The sequence below is a fragment of the Amblyomma americanum genome, chromosome 8 (assembly GCF_052857255.1).
Source record: "Amblyomma americanum isolate KBUSLIRL-KWMA chromosome 8, ASM5285725v1, whole genome shotgun sequence".
NCBI lineage: Eukaryota > Metazoa > Arthropoda > Arachnida > Ixodida > Ixodidae > Amblyomma > Amblyomma americanum.
Window position 1 is genome coordinate 18,115,131 of NC_135504.1, and position 21,372 is coordinate 18,136,502.

At 43.0% G+C, this 21,372-nt stretch overlaps 1 protein-coding gene across 1 annotated transcript; it reads left to right on the forward strand.

Moving 5' to 3' along the window:
• Nucleotides 1–554: 554 nt before the first annotated feature.
• TyrRS-m (Tyrosine--tRNA ligase, mitochondrial) lies at nt 555–21,335 on the forward strand. The gene is made up of 13 exons (XM_077633988.1): nt 555–683; nt 1,224–1,337; nt 4,433–4,577; nt 5,894–6,078; nt 7,420–7,521; nt 9,249–9,363; nt 9,874–9,952; nt 11,426–11,535; nt 13,838–13,936; nt 14,942–15,008; nt 15,792–15,986; nt 16,712–16,837; nt 18,373–21,335. Exons 1-13 carry the CDS (start codon nt 640–642, stop codon nt 18,408–18,410), a joined length of 1,419 nt encoding a protein of 472 aa, XP_077490114.1. The 5' UTR covers nt 555–639; the 3' UTR covers nt 18,411–21,335.
• Nucleotides 21,336–21,372: the final 37 nt, after the last annotated feature.

The following is a 21,372-nucleotide window of genomic DNA, read 5'->3' on the forward strand; positions in this document are numbered from 1 at the left end:
GGTATATGTCCACGCTAGTATATATCCGCTATGCTAAAACTCTCTATTCCGCACGTCTCTCCGCTATCCACAATGAACGCATTCAACTTACAAAGAAATTTATCATTTTTTGTCAGCCATTCAGCAGCGAAGACAGGTTGTCTTCAGGGGGCCAATGAAACCTCGTTCAAAACAACCGCCGAACCCAAAACGGCCGCCGAAACTAAAGCGCCTAGTGAACAGCTGTGACCGGGGGTTGTCATATAACAGGACTGCTCCATTTGGTGCCCATTTTGCCTTCATGTATTGAAGTTTATTGCTAAAAATAAGCAAGCACCGCAACCAAGCGTAATTGAACCCACCGCAGTTTTAACTTGCGCACATGTGGAGAGCCACGCTGACCACCGGCGCGTTGCAATTTGTGCAGTCTCGCGATTGTTTCGATCCTCGTTGCTAACTTTCTTTTAGCTGACCTTGATGCAATCGTTGACCATCCTATATACCTTCAGAACATGATCAGATCGGTCTGACTGCTCTTACTTTAGCGTAAATCATCATCACTGTCTGGTAACACTGTGCATAACAAAACCGGCGTGGTTGTGCTAAAGTTGTGTGCGCACGGGGGGCACGGTGTGCTTGAAAGCTATCCGTCTCGACTTCATGTTTTCCACAAAGCTTCTTGTTTCTTTTCTAAAGACGTCAAGGTGAGGTTCTGAGCTTTCGTGCTGAAACAAATAGCGGCCAGGTTGTGCAAGCGCTGGCTGTCATGTTCGCCAAAGCACCCCGCTCGCTGACGATAGTTGCATTGCTTCGGGAGCTGCAGCATATTCTCTGTGCTTCTGTTAGTTTGCGGACGACTTTTTTTTCGGTTGCAAGAGGACTCGTGCGAGCGTAATCTTCATGTTGGCATTTGACAGCAAACGGCTTTGCGTCTTTCCGAATTACGTTATTGTAGTGCTCACTCGCGTAGTTGATTTTCCAGTGCCCTGTAATTAAGACGCATATTATGGACACATTTCTTGCGCGATGAGCCACGACTATACAGTGGTACGGTGCCCTTGTATGTCGGAAAAAAAATTGTGAGAGCGTTACCTGTGTATTCAAGGGACTGTATTTGCTGCCTTGTTTGGATGGAATCTGGTAGTTTGATCGTGTTTTGTATGAACCACATTCAGCCTTAATCTTTAGTCGTTATCACTAGGAGAGAAAAATTCACACTCTAAAGTGATTGTTCTTATCCGTAGGTTTCTCAGGCGCAGCCTTCTTCCAGCATATCGGCTAAGGAACTACAGCAGTAAGCAAGCGTTCAAGCAACTCCTTCAACGAGCTGTCATCCAAGAAGTGTTCCCACCTGAAAAGTTAGTACATTTGCTTTCACATTACATACAGGAGCAAATGACATTAAGGAATCGGGACTTTTGAAGCCAGGTGAAGTGATAGTGGGTCAAACACAGATAAAGGCTTGGAAAAATCCCACATTCACTTCTTGTTATAAATAGCAGCTTTCCTTGTTTTTTGCATCAAAGAGCAGTGATTGATATTGGCGTGTTTCAGCCTTTATGCATTGTACTTTGACCTTGAACAAAACTGGCCTACTACTGTTAAATTGGGTACTCTAAGATTTGCATTTTCCAATTGTGTGCCCCTCAAAAAACGTACAGCAGGAACTGGCGTACTTGAGAAACGAGAATTTCCTGCGAAGTTGCAGCCCATGAGCAGACTGGCAGATGGGCATGAAAACTTTGCTCTGCTGTTTGAAAAGCAGTCACAGTGCATTGGCACTGTGCAGAAAATTAGCTTTGAATGAGCATGTTTTTCTTCCTCTTGATGCAGTCTAATTCTGGCAGTTCTTGGCTGATATTGCATGTACTAGAGTGAAATAAAATCCACATGAGCAAGTTGAAACATAAACAGCCGTACAAGATAGTCTTAGTTGACAAGGACTAAATACCAGCATAGGTGATCTTCAGTTGGAAGACATGATGACTGCTACCTGCCGTGGTGGCTCAGTGCTTAGGGCGCTCGGCTACTGATCCGGAGTACCCGGGTTCGAACCTGACCGCGGCAGCCGCGTTTTGATGGAGGCGGAACGCAAAGGCACCCATGTGCTGTGATGTGAGTGCACGTTAAAGATCCCCAGGTGGTCGAAATTATTCCGGAGCAGAGTGGGGCTCCACTACAGCACCTCTTTCTTCCTTTCTTCTCCCAGTCCCTCTTTTATCCCTTGCCTTATGGCGGGGTTCCTGTGTCCCCTGATTCATTTTCTTGGAAGTGTTAATCAGCAACTGGTATTGGTGCGTTTGCAGCATAGTCTTCTGTCAGTGATAACCGTCTATCTCTCCATCTATCTGCGTGAAGGCTGCTTCTTGGAAGGGTTAATGGATTTAACCTGAATTTTCTCTCCAGCAGCTGATATTATTGCATTAGCAGTACAGTCTCCTTTCGGCGAAAACCCTGTCTGTCTTTGTCTGCAGGGGAAATTCTGACTCGGCACCTGCACATTGTCCTCCCTGCCAAGTGGAGATACTGAGTATAGTTTTGACAACACATTTTTGTGTTTAGTTGCAATGCCAGCAATTGGGATGGGTTCTCCCGGGAGCGGTTGTAAAGCCCCGGAAGACTTGTCAGTGCACTCTCCGTGACACTGTGAGCCTGCTGCAGCCCACATCTCCAGGTACAGGGGCAGGTCCTGAGGGGTTCGGTCAGGCCACGTGGAATCTGCCTTCAAAAAGCCGCTAAAATTTCAAGTGTTAACTGACTATTTTACACGACATCCTTCAGTGTGAAGGGCGTACCGCCCAGCGTCTATACATATGTTTTCAATTCAAAAGAGCTCAGGTCCTTGCGGGGGCAGTGCGGCTGGCAGAGCAAAGTCTGGGATCTAGGCAGGTCGCCCATATGCCTGAAAACGGGAAAAGGAATGTGTTAGTAGTGGCATGTGGGTGTACAGTAAGCCCCGAAACTTGAGAAAGCCCGGTGGTCGATACCAAGTAACAGTTAGTAAAACCAGCTAAATCGCAGGAGCCCTGATCAGGCTCGCATACCTTTGTAAGTGCAGCATGCATGAAATGCGGACATAAATTAGGACAGCATGCTGTCAGAGTTTGAAAGTGGCTGTTTCACATACTATGTGGGGGTGAACACTGTGAAACGGTTTTTGCTGCAAGTGTAGTTACCTTGGAGTAAACCTAGTTACCTCCAAGTTACCTGGAGTAAAAGCCGAAGCACCATTCGTGTAGTTCAAACTCCCTGTAGTACTTGTGGAGGGTTGGGATGCAGACCCTTGCTTGGGGGAGGGGGGGAGGGTACCTGGGGTCTTTGCCTCTGTTAGGGATCCCTGTCTTCTGCGGTCGGAAACCCAACAAGCGCCTGGTCATGATAGATGTGTGGAATCATATTCAGCTAAGAGCTAGCGCTTGCCCTCCACAAAGGCTTGAAAAGTAACTCAACTCTATCAGGATCCTTTGCGAGCACGTAAACTGTCTCTAATCCCACCCTATTTCCCCATTAGCCCTGCCCATCAACATCAATCCCATTTCCTAATTTCCATTGTTTCTTGCTGTTTCGAAGGATAGATTAGAGAAATCTCCCCGGGCCCGCTTGACCGGCTGTGGTGTCATTATAGTAGCCTCCTTTATTTTCTTTTTGACCTATGAGTGGATCAGAACTCTTGTGCCCTTCAGGACATTATTATTGATCATTACCACTGGGTTAAAGCTTGTTATATGCGGGCTTGGCATTATTTGTTCTTATGCATTTATGCATTTCGGCTGTAATCTTTGTGTGTGTCTCTGCCTATGTGCCTTTCTGTCTCTGTGAAATCTTTACCTTTTGTGTGCCCTCCGGGACCAGGAGATGCCATCTCCGAGGGGCACCCTCCAGTAAAATTGCATCGCCCACCTGTGAGCCTCCACACAACAATGCCTTCAGCCATCACCCACCTACACAATCCACCCATCACCCAACTGCTTCCTGCAGAAGCCCATAGTGGATGCGAATTAAGTTGTAATGTGAAAGCGATCGATGTAAAAGCGAAATGTACAAGCGATAACACTAATGCAAATTTGTTGCACCACGTCACGTGATCGCCCGTTTTCTTTTATGTGCTTTTGTGTTTGCATTTCAGTTCTTCACTTCACGTTTCATTTTACGCTGACGGCCCTTATGTACAGCGCTCTTTAGCCATAAATAATTAACTTTCAGTGGTCAGCTTTGTCCAATGACCAATCCTTTTCTGTAGTTCATGTCCTCATTTCTCTCATAAGCATTACACGATGAGTTACTAGCAGGGGCCACCAGTACATGTTATACATTTAGTGGTGGAAATGTCTGTTTTATGTGCTGCTTTTGTCGTTTTTATCTTCAACACTCCAGAACAAAGCATTTGGCGCCATCTTATGCATTTCCTTTCGTTTCCACTTTGGAAAACTCACCAAAATTTTTTGGTCTGCAGTGAGAAGGTGGCTGACCTGTTGGCCTCAAAGCAGTGCGTCTACTGCGGCTTTGATCCTACAGCTGACTCCCTGCACGTCGGCAATCTGTTGGCCATCATGCTCATGCTACACATGCAGAGGATGGGCCATGACGTGATTGCTGTGGTGAGTGCTGACTATTCGTGGATGCTTTGAGGCTGACACGTGTGATCTTTGGACATGAAATTGTGCGCCTTTCAGCTTAAGCTTTCGCAACATTCTGTTGTTTTATTGTTGTTGTTCTACTGGTTAGTTCAGACCTAAGATAAAAATGAAAAAGTAGGTTGTATTGAATAACTTCAGATCGTTCGTGTGCATCCATGTGAAGCATATTTGCAGCGAGGTCAGTGTGTTTGCTCTGATTAAAATGGGTAATGAAAGAGTTCAGTGAGGTTCCAGAATGATTTAAAGGGGCGGGCGCAGTTGGCCATGCTTCAGGAGATAAAAAATGTGATGTGGCTACATGCTTAAGTTACAGCGTGCTGTTCATCATGTGTTGCGAAAGCGTTAAAGAAGGGTTTCACAGCAGAGCAAGGCTCATTCACTTCTAATGCACAAGTAAACGAAGTCACGGAGAGTCATAAATTAGAAGTGAAAATGTAATCGCTTCTTTCTGCGAGAGAAAATTTCCTCAATTAGGTATAAAGTGTGAACTTTGGTAAAGCTTGCAATTTTACAGCCATAACCTGTAATGTTACGAAAGTTTAATTCGGTGCAAGTTCGTGCTAAGGTAATGAATTCTTTTTTCCAACTCTGAGATGTTTTGACACCTTGCTCCCATGTTTGGAAGCTATGCACCTAACTGCGAGACATGATAAGGTTGTGACAAAGAGCACTTTTTTTAGGCAGACTAGTTTTGTTGCAATTTTTGTATGGTTTGAAAAATTTTCAAGGCAGCTGTTGCTTTTTTTTAGCGTAGCCTCTGATTTATGATTGGGGAGATAGCGAGATCTTCCCTCAGTTCTGTAGGTGGGAAAATGCTGTTTTTTATCGGGTGTTGAGTCATATTTGTACCATAGTACAAGTAGTGGGTATCAAGGGGTGATCTAAGTTGCTGGGAAAGCTGTGTCGCATGCGTTCATGATTGTGCTGTACTGTTGCTCTTACCTGACTTTCTGGTATCCGGCGGAGTTCTGCCTAGTTTGAGAGAATCAGATTTTGGGAACGAACACACAACCTTTGGTGTAATGAGGCGATAATGCTCAATAAGAAAGGCCACATTGTAAAAATTAATCATATCTTTATCACACTTACGCCTTACAGACTATGGGGCATTATGGAAACAGAAATGTATTTCTCATTTTTATATCCCCTGGTACTCCATTGCTTCATTCATTCGGCTTATTTTATTTATGAATTGTTTCCGTGGTAACACATTTAGGTGCGCTGAAGAAAGAGAGGCGAATCATGTCTCACTTATGTCTCCTGCACCATTTTCGCAGATCGGTGACTCCACAGCCCAGATTGGCGATCCCAGTGGTCGGCTCACTGAGCGGGACAAGATGGCTGAAGATGTCATAGAGAAGAACGTCGCGGGGCTCCGTTACAACCTGGAGACAGTTTTCGAGAATCACGCGGCCCACTTCTGGAAACCAAGCAAACCTGGGAAGACCCTGAGCCCTCTAAGGTGAGCTGCAGCACATGTTGCAGGGCATGCTTTGCTTAGGAGTGTGGAACAGGAAGCATGACAACTACAGAGTTTTCACCTGTGCATAGTGTACGTTATATCTGAAATCCCTGCTTATGATTGAAGGTCGAAAGCTACTGTTACTTACGAATTAAATAAAAAAAAAGAGTAGAGTGTTGCTAAGTGCATTCTCTCACTTGAATACTGCCTGGTATACTACATATAAAGTTGAAGTTCAGATCAAACGCATGCTCAGTGTTTAGCGGTTTGTTGAACAATAATCAGGTGTCCGTCGTTCAAATGAAACAAGCTTTCTGTCACTGATACATCTTCACTGTGATGTGTTTGTGTGAACTGTGCACAAATGCACCGATTGCTTGTTTATTGCCTCTGATCTTTATTTTCTGTTTTTATTGCATTAGCAATACAGCTCTTAGTCCCTCTGTGTGTCCACCAGATTGTGGGCAACCTTTCCTAGGTGTCCCCCCTAGGTGGTAGATTGCCCACCTAGAGGGGGCCACCCAGAAATATTGTTGGAAACATTTTTGTGACGTCGTCACTGCCTGCCCACTGGATTGGAAACAAACTGCCCACCATAGCAGGTGGCTGTTAAAGTAATGACTGGTTGCGAGAGGTTGCTTGGCAAGAGCAAGATGGGTCGCACAAACCCCACCAGTGGCAGCACCTGCCATTGCAGGGCAGTGGCACATCGCTTAACCGCTGCAGCACTGCACCAGGAGTGGTATGAGGACTCCCAATGATCTATGAATGTAAGGTGGAGAATGACCGATTTTGTATATTTGGGCATTAGCGCATTAATGCTATCTCGTCATACCCTTAAGGTAGAGCTTAAGTGTCTCAAGTTAAACTGAGCAATCAAGTTGAATAGAGCACAGCAACTAGTGTTAGCACGCCTGTGTCACATTTGGCCGTACCAAGCTAAATCTTGTGTCATTTTTTTTTACCTACATTATCAGCTTGGCTTTGGCTGTAAGAATGCAGAATTTAAACAGTAAGAGCACATTATGTAGGCTAAAAAAAATGATAAAATAAGAACTTTCACCTTTAGTCCATCTCTTTGTTATAGCTGCAAACAAAGGCTTAAGAAATAATTGATGTGGCTGTTGCTGGAAATGTTCTTTCTGAAATTCAACTGAAGCAAATTAGAAGTGGTAAACAACAAACTTCAACTTTATATTTTCTTGGTAAGTCCTTGTCGCAGAAAGGGTGTTTTCTGATGACTAGTTTGCTTATATTTATGTATTATTATTTTTTTAGTTGGCAAAATGTTCCAATGTATCAGACAGTTTGGCAGAAGCTTGCCATTTGTTGCTTGTGCAGGATAGTTCGAAACTCAGATTGGTATCTTGGCCATGATGTCATCGGCTTCCTTGGAACCATTGGCCGGAACTTCAGGCTTGGCAAGATGATGACACGGACCAGGCAAGTCCCTTTGCCATCTCGTATGCTTGCCTCCGACTGATTACAAGATACCGTATGAACTCGTGTAAGGGTCGCACTTTGTTTTTTTAATTTGGGTGTGAATTTCAAAAGGTCAGCCTATACACGAATTAAAAAGAAAACATGTATAACCATAATTTTTTTCTCAGTTGCCTAGTCAAAAACAGAGTGGGGCCCATACATAGGTGCAGCCCACACAAGATTATACAGTATGCTTTCAAGCTTTTTAAAACTCAGATGTTTGCAGCAGAATGAAAACCTTGCCATGTAGGTGAATTGAAGTAAAGTTTCTTTTCATTTCATTTACCCTTCACATTATGGTCATGCTGTTTAGTTTAGTTACCATATCTGCTCATGCAAATGCATGATGTGTGCATTCTTTCAGTATTCAGCCTTCTTTGCTCTGTTTTTTTATGTTCCATAACCAGAAACACTGCCACATTGCCACTTGTACAGTGTGTTTCATATATAGCTTGGACCATGGATTAAAAAAGAAAGTGGGAAACTGCAGCTGGCTGACATCAACAGCTTATGTTTGCCATCATTCAGTATTTTTTTAAACCTGCTTAATTAGGTAATTAACTAAGGTTAACAATGCCAAGTTTTTATAATTTACTTTAGGGCAGAGCTCATTTCATTAAGTGACAGAAGGGGCTTAGAAACAACCTATCCAGTTTTATGTGGCGACGCACCTCCTGTGTGGTCCTTTCGTTCGGAAAGAAACCCCACAAAACAAGGAAAAAAAAAAACATTTGCTATGCTCATTTGCTACCGTATTGCAATGTTCCCAACCGTGTTTTGAACAAACGAGATGTGCACGCTAACCTCTCCCAAGAGAGCAGCCACCAGTCAGTTCGACAGGCTACACATTTTGTTTTCACTGCGTGATGGGTCAATAGAAGCTCTGCCTGAGTTGGATGTCGATGGCCTGCCCATCGCTTATCGCAGATCACGGCACACGCTTTCCATTTTCCAGAAGAATCAGCTGACGCACTTTCAAGACTATGCTGACAGTGTCGTCGGCCGCTCGCTTTGAGATGGTAAGCGCGCACGCTTCGTTGATTCAAAACACATTTGGTAGCGCTGCAATATGGAAACACAGGAGTGCAATCACTTGGTTTTATTTTTTTCATACTGCGCAGTCTTTCTTTAAGTGCCAGAAAAAAAGGGCAATGTAGGGATACATTGCTCCAAAAACACTATATCAGTTGTTCCCTGACCCCGTTTACAACTTAACTAAGTGCACTTAACCCTAAAGTGAATATGTTAAAAATGCATAATTGATCTTAGCTATTGAACTAACTAAGCAAAATTTTAAAATTCTCTGAGGAGCACTACACGATGGGAAATAATATGTCATTGGTTTCACCTAGCTGCGGCGCACCGCTTTTTTAAAATCCTTGGCTCAAATTACGTGAAACACCCTGTATACTGAGAATAAGTAGTCATGCTTTCCCATGACCTCAGGGTCGCTTGAACTTGAGTGAGTCCGAGTCTGAGCCTGCGTGTGAAGGTATGAACCTAATTGAATCTTCAATGTAAATCTGTATTTAAACCTGGCTGTCAAAGACGAAAATTGCAAAGTGTATGCATTTTTAAATTAGCCCGTGCACCTATGGCCATAATTGTGTCCAGTCATCTACTTGCGACTGCATTTCCCTCTTTCTTTCAGCTTTTCTTTCATACTTTTCTTTGTTTTTGTTTTCCAGTGTGCAGCAACGGCTGAACTCCAGTGAGGGCATAAGCTTTGCCGAGTTTTCGTACCAAGTCTTCCAGGCTTACGACTGGTTGCATCTCTACGACCAGTACAAGTGCCGTTTCCAGGTAGCCGCCACCAGTTGAATCTTGCTGGGAGTGTGAAAAGAGCAACCGACAATAAGCAGCACTATTTGCAAGTTCCTGAAGTTATTCCAGTCGAGCAAAGCAGTTCCCACAATTGTTAAGCGTGAATTACTTTCGCCCGCGTCAAACAGGAATGCAGGGGTCTTTGAATGAATAGCCTATCATCTTAATAACCATTCCTGACTAACATTCGTGCATAAAAAGAGCATGCGGACATATCGTCCTTAAGCGGGGACAGGGGTCTCGAGGGCCCGAAAAAACACCGAAAATCACCAGAGGCACATACATAGCACATCGGTCTTCTTCCTATTTGTCTATGTCCTTCAGCCTTGCTTTCGAAGGCTTCAGAGCAAATTTCCTCAAAAAGCTACTTTTCTTTCCTATTGTATTCCTGCACAGGAGAACCACAACGTGTGATTTTTTGTTCACTACTATTGGGGTATATGCAGGCCTGATTGTTTCACCCAGTGACAGTGAGTGTCTTGCTTTCAGATTGGAGGTGGTGACCAACTTGGTAACATTGACTCAGGTCACGACCTCATTCGAAGGACAAGGTCGGATGTTGCATACGGTGAGAGTTTGTGGTCTTATCTGTCCTTCGCACATTAAATGCGTTTAATTCACTCTGTTGGCATTTTCCTTCCAGCTCTAGATCAAAAATCGAATCTCAACTTCGTCCAAAAATTTGAGTCAGAACCTAGGGTTCGCCTGATCGAGCACGGCAATGTCTTCGCGTGCCAGCTTGCAAAACCTGGTGGTGAATGACTTCGAGTTTTCTCACACACGCCAGCTAGTAGCAGGCTTTGTCTTTTGTTGAAGGCACACTAAAGAAGATTTTGTGCATTATGCACTTGTTTCGAAAACATGGAAGTTTGGCACTTCCTGGTCATTGCAATGAATTCAGCACAAATCTTGCTGTATTTTTTTATAAAGAAAGATGTCTTCAAAGCGGCTGTTTGTATTTGATGTGCTCTTGAAGCAGAAGTTTGGAGCAGAGTTTCTTGCTCCGAGAATGTGCTCTTGAAGGAGAAGTTTGGAGCACATTTTCTTGTGCCATGAATCAAAGAGCATGCTTCAATGGGCAGTTTAGATTCAAATCCTGAGTTGGGTTCTTATTGGCCGAGACAGATTTTGTGCCCCTTTGCAGATTTAGGGCTCTACTCCAGATCGCCGATTGGAATACGTCATAAAACTACTTGAGCAGAGTGACAATGCAACTTACTTTTCATAACAAAAATGGCTCTTTGAAGGACAGGGTACATGAATGTCACAAAAATAACTTCATAGAAAGCGTTATTTTTTTTAAAATGGCGATACTCATGTCAAGCTCATTGAGTAAAAGAATGTGGGGCTACTTCATCATAAGAGAGTCTCAAGTTTGAATAAGAGCGGCGAAAATACTTTTGCAACTTCGAATCCAAATCTCTTATAGCAGTGGATGCACCTTTCGCCGCCGGTCAAGCGTCAACAATGAAACAAAATGAAATTTTCTTCTTATGCTGGATATGTCAGCTAACACAGCATAGCAAAAATTCCGAAGCCAAAGTTTGTACTTTGCAAAAAGAAAAATTCTGTGAATGTCCTGACCTGTAGCATGCCAATAGAAGAAATGTGATAAACGTTTAACCAGCCTTCTGCTGCATTTTCCTAATTCTGCAGGCTTTTTGAGAAGAATAAAGAAATATTATGAGAGAACAATTTTCTGAATATATAATGGGAAAATTTTGTAAGAGTTGTTTAGATTATTTCTAATATGCTCAAAAAATTTCATTTAAAACAACAATAAAAAAGTTTTGCTGGAAGCTGCATTCCCCCTTAAGCGCAAATTTATATTGCTAAAGGTGCTTGCATAAATGTGTTCCAATGCCTGAGAAGAATTTTTTTTATTTTTTTTCGCAGTAAAGGGTTTCTAAGTATAGTTTCTGACCAGTTGCTTAATCATCTTCTTCCTTTGTTTATTCCTTCCCCTGAGTCTTCGTTAGATTCTTTCTGAGCAAACTTTCCTCTTTCCTCAGCTGAGCATTTCCTCTTTGTCATGTTGCAGGCATCTTGGTGCCGCTGGTAACAGCAGAGACTGGTGACAAGTACGGGAAGTCAGCTGGTAATGCTGTGTGGTTGGACCCACGCAAGACATCTCCATACGAGTTTTACCAGGTACTGTGGTCACTGGCTGCAAAGAAGCTCTATGCAGTAAAACCTCGTTGAGATGCGTTTTTTTTTAATTGCCGCGAAAAACGTATTATCCGGGAAAACTTACAATCCCAGCTGCCTGATTTTGAGAAATGTAACTGTTGAATGAAGTAAAAAGGCATTTATTGACATTTTCACTTTATAAAAATGTCGATCAGCATTTCTTGGCGCAAGAGCTGAACAGCTCCAATTCCAGTGCTCGCTGAATTCAGTCCGCGTTCGCGATGTCTTTAGCGCGGAAGGAAATTCCTAACGCATCTGGTCCGTCGACGGCAGTGACGAAAGTAACCAAAATCTCTTCCTTGTCATTTTCGGATGCTTCGCCCCTTTGCACCTAAGTACTGTGGGAAAGCCACCGCGGCGGTTGATTGTCGCAGTGTTTCTGCTTTTTAAGCTGCGTTTCCCAGACCCGGCCCGTTCGCATATAAGTGCATCGCTGTCGTTCATAGAAGCTTCGCCTCCTTTCCCTTATGCACCGCGAAGCAAGCTCAGCGTTTCTCCTCTTCATATCGCGCCCCCGCAGAAGCGCGCATTTTTTTTTTTTTTGCTCTTAATGGTGGTGGTTGCGGGGGGGGGGGGGGGGGGGGGGGAGTGCTTCGCCTTGTTGCACTAAGGCACTGCAGAGAAGCCAAAAAAAAAAACCGTCGCGTGCCCTTTTGTTAAGCTCACTTGTATGTTTTCTTATGTGCGGTGAGCCAATAAACATATTATACGACTATAATGACCATAATTTCTTGAAATTTTAGATCTAGTAGTCGGGAAATCATGTTTTCCGTGAACATATAAACCGGGAAAAGTGTAGTGTCGCTCTATGGGACATTTTTAATTTCCGCGATTTTGAGCGTATGAACCAGGAAATCAAATGAACAGGGAACGTATCAACGAGGTTTTACTTCATATGACTTTAATGCTAATTGTGTTTCAGTCCCTCACTTAGCGTTGCCATAAAAACAAATTTTTTCATTCTGGGGAAGGCCGGACCCCAGCCAAAACGTTAGTAATGAAGTGCTTTTCACCAGTACCCTCTTCTTACAGCGTGCGTGCGTGCGTGCGTGCGTGCGTGCGTGCGTGTGCGTGTGTGTGTGTGTGTGTGTGTGTGTGTGTGTGTGTGTACAAAAATGGCTGAAAGGGTTGGAAAACGCAATATGGTTAAAATTAACTTGGGGCTCTTCACTAGGGTAGGCAATGTGACCCATACTGCTGCTTTTCTCAGCAAAAAATTTATGATAAGAACAGGCATGAACTCTGCAAGTCCAAGCGATACTAGAGAAAGTTGTCTGTGACTGGCTTCATCTTAGTGTCTCGCATGATTATAGGGCAGCCGTCGCGGTGGCTCAGTGGTTATGGCGCTCGGCTGCTGACCCGAAAGACGCGTGTTTCAACATCGTATTTCGATGACGGCGAAATTCTAGAGGCCCGTGTACTGCGCGATGTCAGTGCACGTTAAAGAACCCCAGGTGGTCGAAATTTCCGGAGCCCTTCACTACGGCGTCTCTCATAGCCTGAGTTGCTTTGGGACGTTAAACCCCCATAAACATATAAACATGATTACAGGGGAATGGTGTGGGCATTTCATACCTTAGTTAACCGGCCAAAATCTCTTTTGGTATGTGGTTAACGGAATTTTATCTACGAAAGCAACCATTTAAACTACATGGCATGCTGTTGCGCAGGTCAAGAGATTAATTTTGACCAACTGAGGTTCATTTACTATGCGCCAGAATCATGCTACTTAGGTGTTTTCGTGTTTTGCCTTTATTGAAATGAGTTCACTGTAGTTATAAATCAAACTTTGAACTCATGTTCAACAGCCAAACTCATAACCTGTAAAACACAGCGGTGGTTGAGATGTCTGTTTACGACAATGCATTACTATTGTAATAGTTTTATCATGGTCTAACTTGGGCACTGTCACACAGAAGGATGCATTTTCTACTAAGACATTTTTTATTACAAGTCCATTTCGTGCTAGAGAAGGTATTTGCAGTTTTGTATCTTTTACATCTCTCCTTTGAATGATCACCGTGTTTCAGATTTTTATTTTTCTTTACGCGGTACTGCAGATCTTTAACAAAAAAAAGGTCAAGGTTTTAGTTCTCTGAACATCTGTGGGCATAGTTTGTGGCAGTTTGGTCTTATTTCATGACTGCTAGCACACCCTGGCAGCCCGTCATCATTGGCACACATTATTGTTTCATTGTGTAGCAAAACTTCAACATTGGGACGTGTTTGTGCTCTTTTTCTTTCTATACTTTCTTTTTGCCAGTTCTTCCTTCGCCTGAAGGATGCGGAGGCAGTGCAGTTTGCCAAGCTTTTCCTCTTTGCTGATCAGCATGAACTCGACAACATCATCGAAACACAAATGGTGAGCTCTGAGCGACATCCCATTAACTTCAACTAACAGACTGACTTGCTTTCTAAACAACACTTCATGGACTACATACAATATGAAACGCGAAGTTCAGCTTGAGGATGCAAACTGTACGTTCATAGATTGTAGAGACTATAGCACATCACTTGAGTGATGCACCATTTCAGCCATTCAGTCAGTCGATCAGTGCGTTTTTCTTTCCTCTGCAAAACAGAAATAACTAGAAAGTGGACGGCTCAATGAAAAAGTTTTTCTGGGAAATTTGCTGTGATTTCATTTTAACTTCACCAAGAGTGTGCAAATATTTGAAATTTCAAATACAAATTTAATGTGTTTGTTATTCAATTTCATATTCGAATTGTGAAGTTTAATTAGAACATTTCTGAATATTCAACAGTGATTGATTGCGGTGCCAACTGTCATAAATCCGGCTGTGGAAAGACCACATTATTAGGGCAAATTATCCGAAGATCGTGTTTGAAGTGTCAGGAAAACAGTACTCCACTTTTTTTTCTGTTGTTTATTGCATGGACCATTTACATTCGGACTCTGCTCGAGTGGGCTTTCTGACATACCACATGTGATGAGAACAAGATGGCCAACCACCTTCTTCAAACAATCACAATGTCAAAGCGCGTGCTTTGTTGCTTGACCCATAATGTGTTACATGCTTAATGTCCGCGCCCATGGCGCTCATCCTGTTGCTTTCACAACTGTTCTAGCTTGAGCTGCCGCATTCTCGTTTTGGTCAGCTATGATATACGGAAAAGCTCGCCCGAATTAGCTATAGTTTCATGCCATAGAACAGTACTTATGTTTGACGGGACCGGACAAGGAGTCCAGATTGTCCAGTGTTCCAAGTTAACGGGGGTCAAATTAACGAGGCGTTTACTGTGCCTGTAAATGCATAACAGAACAAATACACGACTATATATGTAGCTTGGATCCTACTACAAGGGAGGCAGGGCTGTACCAACACTTTTGTCTTTGACAATACAGAGGACGCCAGAGAAGCGGGCAGCTCAGAAGCGGCTTGCTGAGGACCTCACACTTCTTGTTCATGGTGGTAAGTGTAGAAGTGCTGTTATGCTTGGCTGAACCAAAAACAAAGTTGTGCTAAATTTGTGCTAATCTTTTCTGTGTTTGTGTATTAAGGTTGCAGTGCTTGAGAGGTGTTCACAGATGTTCTACTAGGGGGATGTCCTTTCGTTATTAGTCTAATGTTCACCATTTTGCACGCACGTGCTGTGCTGAAGCTTCAGTGATCGACTATAGAGCTTTGAACACGCACTTTAATCCTTACTGCTTGGACTTCTATCGGACAGCTTCGACTTTATTATATGTGATGTCTTTTGCAGCTTTCTTTTGTAGCACTGTTCATAATGCATGTCATATTCAAAAGAAATAGTAGTTGAGCATTGTTGACCTGTCTGCTGTGTACCGTATTCACTTATTTCGGGGCAAACTGCAGTTGGCTTGTATTAATTAATTACCACTTTATAATGAAAAAGAGACTAGTTTAACTGGAATAAGCCAAAAAATGAAATAGTACATGCATCATTGACATTGGCCATTTCACGAGAAAAGTTCGGTCAAGTTGAGACTGGTTCTTACGTGGATCTCTGAGGCTAAATTATGTTGCCATTCACTTCAGGAACACCAATCACAAGAATCTTTTTCGGTCTGACGTGGGCTTGAATTTAGCGATGGGAAAAACAAAGTTCCATCTTTAAAGTCCAATTTCCCCTTTCGGGGGTAGCTCTTAACTTCAGCAAAGCCAAAAAGAGCCGAACAATTCATTTTTACTAAAAGCAAGAATAGTTTGGTGATGAGACCCGTCTTTCTGCAGAAAGAGGGCTGGAACTGGCAAAACGTGCGAGTGCGGTGCTGTTTGGTGGAACATCTGCAAACGAGGCACTGCAGCGTCTTCGCGAAGAGGAGCTACATTTGATTTTCGGTGACGCCGCATTTGTGGAGCTGCAACCAGAGGCTGGCACCACGATACTGGACATGGCCATGAAGGCCCGTCTGTTTCCCACCACAGGTGAATGCCGATAGTTCTCTCCACTTTGGGGGCTGTTTCAGATTTGATATCCAGTGCCAGGAACAGTTGCTAACAACCATTACCGCTAACAATCGTTTGTAACATAGAGCAGACATAAATAGAGCAGGTCTTATTAGGACACATGCAAAAGGCAAGCTCAAGTAAGCGCAAGCAAATATCACTTTTTGTTGTTGTTTTTTGTCGCTACAGCAGGCAGTGTAATTGTATCGTCTCGGATCTGGGGATTTCCGAATTGGGTTTCATAGTCCAGTCCGATCCAGTGTAAGCACCTGTAAACTTGTAAGCACAAAAAAAAAGAAATTTGACAAAACTGTGCTTGGATCCACACCCAGGGGCTGGGCTAGTTTATGGGTCTAAAACTAGTTTCTTGGAGCACTTTGGGAGTTCTCCAAGCACCTAAATCTATGACTACCTCAGTTTCACCGTTCCTTTACCCTGTTTGTTTAGGGAGCAACTGTACTGCTATTGCTTATAACTGCCTGCTTCACTAGATAGCCAGACATTATTATTACCTAATTGAATTGGGTGATTATGTCTGGCAAGAAGAGGCAGAAGCCAACACATGAAGGGCTTTAAAAGACTTTTAGGTTCCTCTAGGCTGAAACACTGAGAACCCACTCTCTGATCGGCGCTTAATGTCAAATTATATTGAACTGAGCTCTATCTTGATGAAATGATAATGTGCTTGCTTCCATGTTGCCCAGAGGATGCAGTTCGCATCATAACGGCCGGTGGGCTATACATCAACCAGAGTCGCGTGAGCGCACCAAGTCACGCGATTGTTCCCGGTGTCCACGTACTGCCCAGCAACTACACCCTGGCACGAGTCGGTGAGTGCTTCATCTGGGGCGATGCAATTGCTGCAGCCTTATTGCATTATTTGTTGTGTGGTAATGTGTACATGTTTGAGCATCGTGAATCGCAGTGCAGAATTTGCGAGCATACATTTATTAATGCATTCAACACTCAGTTACTTGAACTCGGAAGGGACTGATCATTTTTCAATTTATGCGGAGCCTACTTGAAGGTGGGCCTTTTAATACACTTGATGCTGACAGATCCAAACGCCAGTTCGGTTCCAATATTTGCCGGTTGCCAGTATTTGTGCTGTGTCTAGCCAAAAGGTATAGCTTCCTGAGACAGTGTTAAATATTGCATAACAACAGAGACATGATGGCTTTAGCGATTTTCTTTTTTTATGTGGCTTGAGCATGGTTGACATGCTGCATTCTAGCAAGCGCAAAATTGTTATAAGTTCCTATTGTTGTTCAGAGATCATGGTATTATGCAGTGCACTTTTTGTGGTGCAGAATTAGGTCATGTGCTTGTTCACACTCAAGCTGTTTGCCTACTGAAAATTTTTATTAAAGGTGAATGTCAATGATGCACATTATCTCTCTAACTATTCCAGCTTCTGGACTACAAGAATGTTGATTAGTAAAGCTAATGCTTGATCATCAGTTAATAGAGATCTTGTTCTGGTGGAAAGATTGAGTTGTATGTTTTACAAGTGAGTAATTGCTCATTAATGTAGAAGAACGTCTTGCTGGGCGAGTTGGTGCATAGCTTTCTTAGGATGGCGTTGCGCACACGACGAGACGAACACAGGAAAGAACAGAAGGTGACAGATAGAGTGCAGACTATCAGCTGAATTTATTGCTTTCGCAACAGCATATGTATGCAGTATTCACACGTGCAAAAAGAAGGGGGGAGAGAGGACAGAAGACGAAGACAAGTCAAGCCTGCATAGATCAGCAAAAGCCACGAAGAAAATTTTTTTCCCTATCATATAAGGTGACAGAGGTATCACTAACACAATTATCGCCTTTTTCTTTGATGTGGAACGCTTCTAAAAGTTCGCGGGCTGTTTTGTTTTTACTCTTGCCCAGAATCTTGATGTCCTTGAGCAGCGGCTCACAACCATGGCATGAAACGCAATGAGCGGGCAAAAAATGTGGTAATTGCTCATTAGCATCCATCAAAGCACAGCCATACAGCTATAAAGGAAAGATTTACTGCTTTCTGGGAAACTTTGCGTTTTAAAAATTCATCCTGGGTGCAACTGAGAACACAGCACCACCGTCCACCCAGGTCAATTACTCCTCCAACTGAGCTAAACTAGGATAGCTAGCAGATGTCGGGGTGAGGCTTAATTGGTCAACAAATTGAGGTGTGAACGGTGTTAGCTGAATGTACTCATTAGCATCCACCCAAGCACAGTCATGTGGCGGCAAAGCTATGAAGGAAAGCTGTGCTGCTCTTGCTGAAACTTCATAGCTGAACCTAGATTGGTCATAATCTGATGTTTCTCATTTCTGCCATCATGTCTTAATGCTGTTCTTTTTGTCTCTTTCTTCCCTTTCAGGCAAAAAAAACTACTGCCTGATCAAGTGGCGTGTTTGACACGGAAGCAACGCCTGTGCGATCTGAGGAGTGTCACTGTGGCTTACGGAAGCATTCATAGTCCGTGTGACATGTCATATTGCAAGGAGTGACATACATCAAGGTACTACTTGCCACTGGAAACGCGTTTCTGAGGAAAGCGCATCGCAGTCCCCACTTTCTCAGTTGCTGATTCACGTGGGGGGAGGTTTGCTTTGCGAACAGATTTTCACTAACTTTCTTAATGTGGCAGCCTATGAGGTCCCGTTACCAAGAAAAGCCAGCATCAGCTTTTAGTGAAAGTGGTGTTGTTATCGTTGGAATGTGGTAATCTGTCAATACAGGCCAACACCCTCAATGTCCCTTTATAAGCAGCTTGTTATAAGTGCACAGTCTTTCAGCATTTTGTATGTGCTTTAAAGCTTCGGCTCAACAAGACAATGAGGAGAGGTCCATCAAGTTATTGTCCTCAGTAAAAAATTGACCCTCTGGATCTTTTTAAGTGCGTTAACGTTTGTCCGGCGGCAATAAACCCGTTTATGGCTGAGACATAAAGTTTACTTGCGGAATCAGCCAGTGATGGTAGCGCCTCTATTTCGTTTTTTAGTCTTTTCTATCTTATAAAACCTCAGTTGTCTTTAAGAGTGACCGCTTTATCATTAAAACACCGTAGTCTATTTATACAGGCCAACATCACTTGGTCGTCAGTCTCCCTTTAAATAGTTATACTAGTATGGAAAGGGGTTAGCACTACTATGAAGAAAGAAGACTCTCCTATTCTGACATGCATCGGCTCATATGCAGCCCGAGAAATATTGCAAGAATTTAATTATCAAATGCTTGGAAGGAAAATGTTTGGCTCCAAATAGCCGTGTTTATATGGAGGCAGCAGAATCCCAGACGCCATGCAACATCACGTTCAAAATGATATCAAGCAGTTCTTCTTGGTGCATGCATCGCCAGTTTGAATCAAGTGGCAAGAAAAATTTCAGATCCCCTTGGCACAGCAGCCATTGCAATGCGCTACCATTTACATGGGTGCATGTCGGGGCACTCAGATGGTGATGCCCCGCTTTTTCTCACTGGAAATTTAGGAAACCATGGTAGCTTGCTACTTCTGCTTCTGGCTTCTATGATTTCTAGTTTCTTGTCAGCTTTGCGAGCTCATGCTTCAAGTAAGCAGAGTGGAAATTCTTACCACCCCCACCGTGCCTTAAGGCTTCCACAATGGGTGAGGTGCGAAGAAATGCTAAGATTCAGGGGAACGTTTGTGTTGTTACTGTTCTCTGCATTCTTGCCTTGTGTTTAGAGGTGTGATCATGAATAAGAGATGGGCATTGAATAAAGAAACAGATTGCTAAAAGCAAGAAAACTAACACATACTTCCAAAAGTGAACAAATGCACAAAGGGTTCATTCACAAGTAATACCGATTGATTGTGATGCTTGTGATGACCAATTATGATGGGGAGGGTGTTCCTTGGCACATATTGAAGGCTGTTGGGGTTCCTTGAAGCAAAAAAATTTTTAAAAAACCCTGGTTTACGTGAGTTCACTGCAAAAAAAGAAGTAATAAAAACAGGTTTCACTGCAACTTTGTCGCAACCATGTGAACGCTGCTATTGGAACGAAAGCTCAACTCTCCGAGCTGCAACTTTCAAGGTCATGGACCTTGCCGTTTAACCTTGAGCCAGGCTTCACATGGTGTGACATCACCAGTGGGACTAGCCACAGCTAGAGCTAAGCTGCGTCACTGCGCTGTACCTTTACCGTATGACATAGCAATGACGTCGCACCGTTCTTCGCTATAAATACCACCAACTTTGCTTTTGCTCTTCTGCTAGGTTATCCAGGTCGAACCTAGACCTTTTTTTGACCATAACCTTCACAGTGGATATCTAATTTATAGTGACAATTTAGTGTAGATATGGCTATATTTATTTCTTGGTTTTTCCTAGTTTTTCAGTCATAGTGTTTGGTTATTAGGAAGTTTTTAACGCCCGGTATGAAGAAAACTTATTGCTTGTTCCAGGCTGTTTGCTTTATTGTAGCAAGTTTATGATGACGACTGTTGTGCAAAACTAATCAGCCTTTTTGTAGACTTTTTCAAGCATTCAGTAAAAATCAGACATTATTATCTAATCTAAGTATAGGATGAAAAAAATCTTTGTGATATAAAAATAGTTCTGCAGTAATGTTTACTGTAAAACTTTAAGGGGGCCAATGGGAGACAAAAAGTGGTCGAACGGAACTTCTCCCAGGCATCCTCAGAAACGTCACTTTTGTCACCTCTCGCACGCTACATACACCCCACTTGTCAGTTTTGCTGTGTGTAAGATTGCCGCCGAGAATGTCGCTGCATTCCTGCTACTGTAACTCTTGTCAGAGAATTGTGAGTTTTGGTAAATGAATGCAGCTAGGAGAATAACACTCTGTTGAGTACAGTGAACTGCGTTGAGTACAGTCTCGTGGTAATTGAGTGAAAAAAATGACACCACACCTTTTTTACCTTGCTTGTTTTATTAGTACCGATGCTTTTCCTTTTAAGAAATGCTGTGCATGTTGGAATTTTGTACGCGACGAAACAGCGGAACTTAAATTGGAAGATAGAATAATCCTTCATTCTGTGTAATGAACTGAAATGCCATCTACTAAATTTTTATCGAATAGCATAAGGGGAAATAAAGGCGAGAATAAAGGCTGGTAAAGGCATTCACGTGTATTTTTTTTTCCCCCAATATTTATGAGGGGCCATTGTTACCCTTCAATATTTGTTATAGTGGTGAAGTGGTTATATTGTGGTATGGCGGGACACCGTCTCTTGTCTTTGCACATTTGATTACTACATTGCCCTACCTTCCAGATGCTTGCTTCTTTCAAATATGTCAAAATTCTTAATAATTCATCGAGGCCAAGCATTGTTTTGTGTTCCTCAGATTTATTTGACCAACTTGTCAAAATGCTTTCATCATACATTGATCGTC

Excerpts from the sequence above, each read along its gene's own strand:
- TyrRS-m (XM_077633988.1), top strand. The coding sequence starts at position 640 with ATGTTTTCCACAAAGCTTCTTGTTTCTTTTCTAAAGACGTCAAG. Across the intron at positions 9,953-11,425 it reads AAGGTCGGATGTTGCATACG|GCATCTTGGTGCCGCTGGTA; the intron begins GTGAGAGTTTGT and ends GTCATGTTGCAG. Across the intron at positions 13,937-14,941 it reads ACATCATCGAAACACAAATG|AGGACGCCAGAGAAGCGGGC; the intron begins GTGAGCTCTGAG and ends TTGACAATACAG.